A 6,046-nucleotide genomic window follows, 5' to 3' on the forward strand; every position below is an offset into this window, starting at 1 on the left:
CACAGTTTTAAAAGCAAACTTTGAACTTTCGTAACCGTTTTGTTTCTCATAAATATCTAAAACTATAAAATAATACTTAAAACATATTTTGTACGAATAAAGTCAATTACTATTTAATATTTAAAAATTATATAATTAAGTTATATATTAAGTATAAAACTAGTGTTTATTTTCTACTACATAGAAAATACGTAAAAGAATTTTGTTTAAAAACTAAATAAGGCTTAATAATAGTAACAACTATCGTTTTTTTAACGTTTAATTTTTTTTTTAATATATTTAGACTGATCTAAACTTTCAAGTTTTCGAAGTACATTTAATAAACTTTATTCGAGCATTAATCAAAATTAAAAATTTTATTTTTATGTACTAAGTACTCTATACAACAAGTTAGTAGCTGTTTAAAAGTAACTGGCCAACTTACCAGGAAATAGTTGCTCTAGGGGAGCACTCTATAGAAAAAGATTTGCTGGCTGCAGGTTTAAAAAATGGTTGCAGTTTTTATTAAAAATAGGCCATATAAAACCTTAAATATGGTAAAATAAGGAATAATAAAGCATTGCTTTTGCGTAAATATTGAATCAGTAATCTAACAGTAAAGTTTAAATACTAAAAATTTATTTAGTTGTAATGAAAAATATTTTTTCAAGTTAAAAACACATAGCAAGCTGACGATTTATTTCTTTGCTGGCTGTATTTTGTTAACTTTTGCATTACAAAAGCTAAAATTCAAAAAAAAAAAATTTGATATAATTCAGTGGTTCCCAACCTTTTTGATGCCCCGCACCCCTAAAATCTCTTAATTTGATCTCGCACCCCTGACACTATATGCTCAATTATTTATTAATAATTGTATTATGAAATGATTGATTTCATTAATTAATAATTTGTATTTTAATTTTTATGATAGTGTACTATATTGACAAAAATAAAATACTTGGAAAATTAAAAACATAACAAACTATAATTGAACAAGTTTTATCTATTTTTTATAACGTAGAAAACATCAGAACTAACTTTTCCCTTCGCAACGATAAACGTTTTATGAAGGTCAAGCAAGTGAGTTTGGGCTCATCACTTGTAATTCTACCTGCTCATTTTTAAACAAACTAAAAAAAAATAATTACCTTTTAATTAAACGAAAAAAACTAATCTATCTTTATAAAAAGCATTTTTTTTTCAATTAAAATTAACAAAAAACTAAACTAATCTTATACATTTAATAAAAAATCCTAAATGACACATCATTATCCTCACAAGGTATTTAGCAAATTAATAAAATATTATTCATGCAATATTATTTTGAAAAGATTAAGAACTTAATTTTAAATCTACTCTAAAGTTAATAACTTTTTTGTTCCTGTCTATTGTACAAAACTTTCTGAAAACTTGGCATTTTGTTGCTGATGGCAATTCGCCATGTCTGCCTGTGCATTCAAGCGGCTTCTTGATTTAGTTTTTATAGACAAAAGAGTACTAAATCCAGACTCACACAAGTAAGTCGTCGCGAATGGAATGAGAGTACTTAGTGCTTTTTCACCAAGTTTTGGAAACATATTCATTGAACAACACCAATATTGCTCAAGAGTTTTGCTTTCAAACTGCATTTTGATAAAACGGTTCATGCATAATTCAATAAGTTCATCTTTTAACGATTCATCATCCGACATGTGATTCAAATTAAAAGAATATGGATTTATTATCCATTCTTCAGAAAATTTCCAGTTCTCCTATTTTGAAATATCCGTCAAAAGACTTGGATAGTATTTCCAAATGGTTCATAATTTCTTCACGCACACTTGGAACGAAACACTCATCTTCATCAGTCACTTCTTCGAGTAATGGAAAGTTTGATAAATTGCCTCTTTCAACTCGTCGACACCAGAGATTTAACTTTTTTTTTAAAGCATTTATTATTTCACGACATTTTAAGATATTTACATTTCTCCCTTGCATGGAAACACTCATGTCATTTAAGGGGAGCGGGTCAGAATGACACAGCGACAAAATGACACGGTCGTCAAATAGACACGGTGCGTCACTTTGGCACAGCGACAAAATGACACGGTGGGTCACTCTGGCACGGTGCGTCACTTTGGCACAGCGACAAAATGACACGGTGCGTCACTTTGGCACAGAGGGTCACTTTGACACAGCGACAAAATTACACGGTGCGTCACTTTGGCACAGAGGGTCACTTTGGCACAGCGACAAAACGACACGGTGCGTCACTTTGGCACGGAGGGTCACTTTGGCACAGCGACAAAACGACACGGTTCCTCACTTTGGCACAGCGACAAAACGACACGGTGCGTCACTTTGGCACGGAGGGTCACTTTAGCACAGCGACAAAATGACACGGTGGTTAATAAGGGAGGGAACGATCTGTTGTGAAACTTCAATCTTCACTGGTATGGACAACGATCTTGTTTTTCTAGGAAACTTTTCGGTTTCCTGTCTTCTAACCGGTTTTGTAAGGTGTGCTTAAAAGCTGTGCTTAATAAACGACAAATAATTATTTGTATCAAACAAAGTTCACAAAGATGCAAAAGCAGCAATTTTTTCAACAAAATACGACTGCAAAAGTTAAAGGGAATTTATTTTTGATTTCTTTCGAATGGAAAAACTTAAACACAGTTTCGTACTAGAACTTAATACGAGTAATAAAAATTAGAAAATGACTTGCCATTTTACGACTAAAAAGATAAAAACTCATATAAACCTATTTTTTAAACTTCAGCAACATTCTGATTTAAAAAATACAATCTACATTTTAGATCAATCATTCAGCATATCAAAACAATAAACTAGTAGGTGTTAACACAGAGAATAATTTGTTTTATAAAGTAAAACTCAGACGTTATCGAAAACAACTTTTCTGCTGTTGTAATTTTCTAAATTCTAATGCGGTTCTTATTTTTCGATTTTATGCTTAAAAAAAGTGATACTTGCGCTCTTTTGACGACTTAATAGCTGACAATTTTGAACTAAAATACTGCGTTTCCTGACGATTTACGTTAGTAGCAACATCTTCAAAAAATCATTGTGCACTTGACTTAAAAGATCGAAATTTTACGCCTCTATGCGACTTTTGTTAGTTGCAACATATATCGTGCACTTAGAAATAGAAGTATAATGCTCTTTCGCAAATAAAATTGTGCACCTAACATTAAAACTGCATAGATAAAAGTATAAGTACAAATAACCGCAAATAAATTAGTTTTTTTAGCAAAAAATTTCCCTACATCAAGCATCTCTTTAAATAAAACTCAATAAACCACTATTACACACTTGTAATAGACTATTGTAGACTTGCTTCAACAAATTTCAATTTTTCTTACTATTATAATACTAAAACTAATAGTATAAATGCTATTTAATTCCTTAAATGCAAAAAAATGCTATAATATATGTCATACTCTAAGTTTAATTTTTTATATTTTAGGCTACAAAGTTTGGTAAAAATTAAAAAGACTTGAAGTATTAACTTTATTAGAATTAAATAAATTGACGATAAACTTAACATTTAATACACTATTTTTAAGAACAACTAATTTTGATTTATTAGGACTCAAGTTGTATAACCTCTAGTGCTTAATTTTCTTAAAAGTGATAAATTTATAAATGCGCATCAATGGTTGCATCAGACTCTTAATTTTCTCTCAACTATTCATAATACTATTTTTAACTTTTTCAAAAATTTAGGCTCCAGGACCGTTTATTTTAATTATTTGCTTTTAGACAAGTTTATTATACATTTTCAATACAGAGTTTTAAGTAAACATCCTAAGTTATTAACTTTTGTTGAATATTTTTTTTGTATGTTTTTGGAAATTTAGGACTTAACTTTAAAAAAATTTATTTTTAACTGCACGTAATAGATTGTTAAAGCATGTGATTTACGACTCGATAACTGAAATGTTCTTTGGTATAACTTTTCGAGCGATAACCTTTTGTCGTTTAAAAAACAGTAATAATAAAACTTTAATGTTTAAACAAACTACAAGGTTAAAATATTAAACATATTTAATATAACTGGCTAGATACTACAAAAGCAGCTAAACTCTGTATTTTCAAAAACTAGAGTTAAAACACGCATGACTTATTCTTACAACGAAATAACACTGTATAAAATTAAATCTTAGTTATTTCTTATAACAATTCCTGATAACAATTAATTAAACGTTTAACAAAAAATACTAAATTTTATTCATTACATAAATATGAAAAGTTGTGAAACGTAAAAAATAAAACTTAAGAATATTTTTGTTTTTATACTTGGACTTAGATTTTAAAGCATTGTATCATATATAGTTTCAAATGTATCAAGCTACCATAGTTTGGAAAAAATATAATAAATCTTTTGTTTAACTAATTACTATCAAAGTTTTACAATTAAAAGTTATATTACTGAAAAAGTTTAGTTTTGCTTATAAGTTTGTTTATCCATGATATAGTGACGCACTGTGTCATTTTGTCGCTGTGTCAAAGTGACGTATCGTGTCATTTTGTCGCTGTGCCAAAGTGACGCACCGTGTCGTTTTGTCGCTGTGCCAAAGTGACCCTCCGTGCCAAAGTGACGCACCGTGACGTTTTGTCGCTGTGTCAAAGTGACCCTCTGTGCCAAAGTGACGCACCGTGTCATTTTTTCGCTGTGCCAAAGTGACGCACCGTGTCATTTTGTCGCCGTTCCAAAGTGACGCACCGTGCCAAAGTGACGCACCGTGCCAAGGTGACGCACCGTGTCATTTTGTCGCTGTGCCAAAGTGACGCACCGTGTCATTTTGTCGCCCTGTCAAAGTGACCCTCCGTGTCAAAGTGACGCACCGTGCCAAAGTGACGCACCGTGTCATTTTGTCGCTGTGTCATTCTGACACCCACCCTCATTCAAGCGGCTGAAAATGTCACTTAAGTAAGCTAGTATTTGAATAAATTCTTTTGACTCCATTTCTTTGAAGTGGTCATAGTCACGTTCCTTAAGAAAAGCTTTTACTTCTTTCCTCAATTCAAAAAAGCGCTTAAAAGCTCTTCCACGTGATAGCCAGCGGACCTCCGTATGGAAAAGTAAAACTGAATGTTCACTACCATAATCTTGACACAAGGACTTAAAAAGACGGTGATTAAGAGCACGACCTCTAATCTAATTGATTGTCCTCACACAAATATCAAGGACATTTTTAGATTTCGAGGGCAATGTTTTTGATGCCAAGGCATGTCGATGAAGAAAACAGTGAGTACCCTGCAAGTGCGGAATATCCTGTTTTAACAAAGCAAAAATACCAGATATATTTCCCAACATAGCAGAGGCACCGTCAGTACATACAGAACCAATAACTTGCATGTCTAAGTCATGTTTCGCAAAAAAATTCTTGACACATTGAAAGATGTATTTTGCTTTTGTAGTTCTTTTCAGATCTTCACAAACTAAGAAATCTTCTTTTATCGAACCATCATGCACATATCTCACTAGTACAATCAATTGACTGCAACTTTCAACATCGGTTGATTCGTCCAACTGGAGAGAGATTTTTAAAGAACTAGCTTTGATTTCAGCAATGACTTGATCCAAAACATCCGAACTTAAATCTTTAAATCGACTTTGAATAATGATGTTAGATAGCGGCACTAACTCAAGCTTTTTTGAAGCTTCTTTTCCCAGAACATCTACTGTCATTTGAAACACACATGGCTTTATCAACTCCTCAGCAATTGTATGAAGCTTTTTGGATTTAGCTACGTTATACGCCACATGGTAAGAAGCCAATAAAAGAGGTTTGCCAGCAGATACAAAACCGAACTTGGGAAGTGTTCCTCGTGATTTATAGCGGATCCTATTAGATTTCAATGACTCAAAATCATGACCTGAAATATCTGCTCCACCATGTCGTTTGTTAAAATGTTCTTGTAACTTAGATGGTTTCAAATTTGAGTTCGAAAATACAATGTTACATAACATGCATTGCGATTTTTGCAGGCCTTCAACTGTTTCAGTGCAAGTAAAATCAAACTGAACATAACTTTCATTCCACTTCCTTATCTTTGTCAT

General features: G+C 31.9%; 1 protein-coding gene across 1 annotated transcript; it reads right to left on the reverse strand.

The window, feature by feature from the left end:
• Nucleotides 1-1,710: 1,710 nt before the first annotated feature.
• LOC145833503 (protein FAM200C-like) lies at nt 1,711-6,046 on the reverse strand. Its single transcript, XM_082940675.1, has 3 exons — nt 5,324-6,046; nt 4,882-5,050; nt 1,711-1,832 (listed from the first exon to the last, which is right to left on the reverse strand). Exons 1-3 carry the CDS (start codon nt 6,044-6,046, stop codon nt 1,711-1,713), a joined length of 1,014 nt encoding a protein of 337 aa, XP_082796801.1.

Source organism: Thalia democratica, chromosome 4, assembly GCF_965202585.1.
Source record: "Thalia democratica chromosome 4, ktThaDemo2.hap1.1, whole genome shotgun sequence".
Classification (NCBI taxonomy): domain Eukaryota; kingdom Metazoa; phylum Chordata; class Thaliacea; order Salpida; family Salpidae; genus Thalia; species Thalia democratica.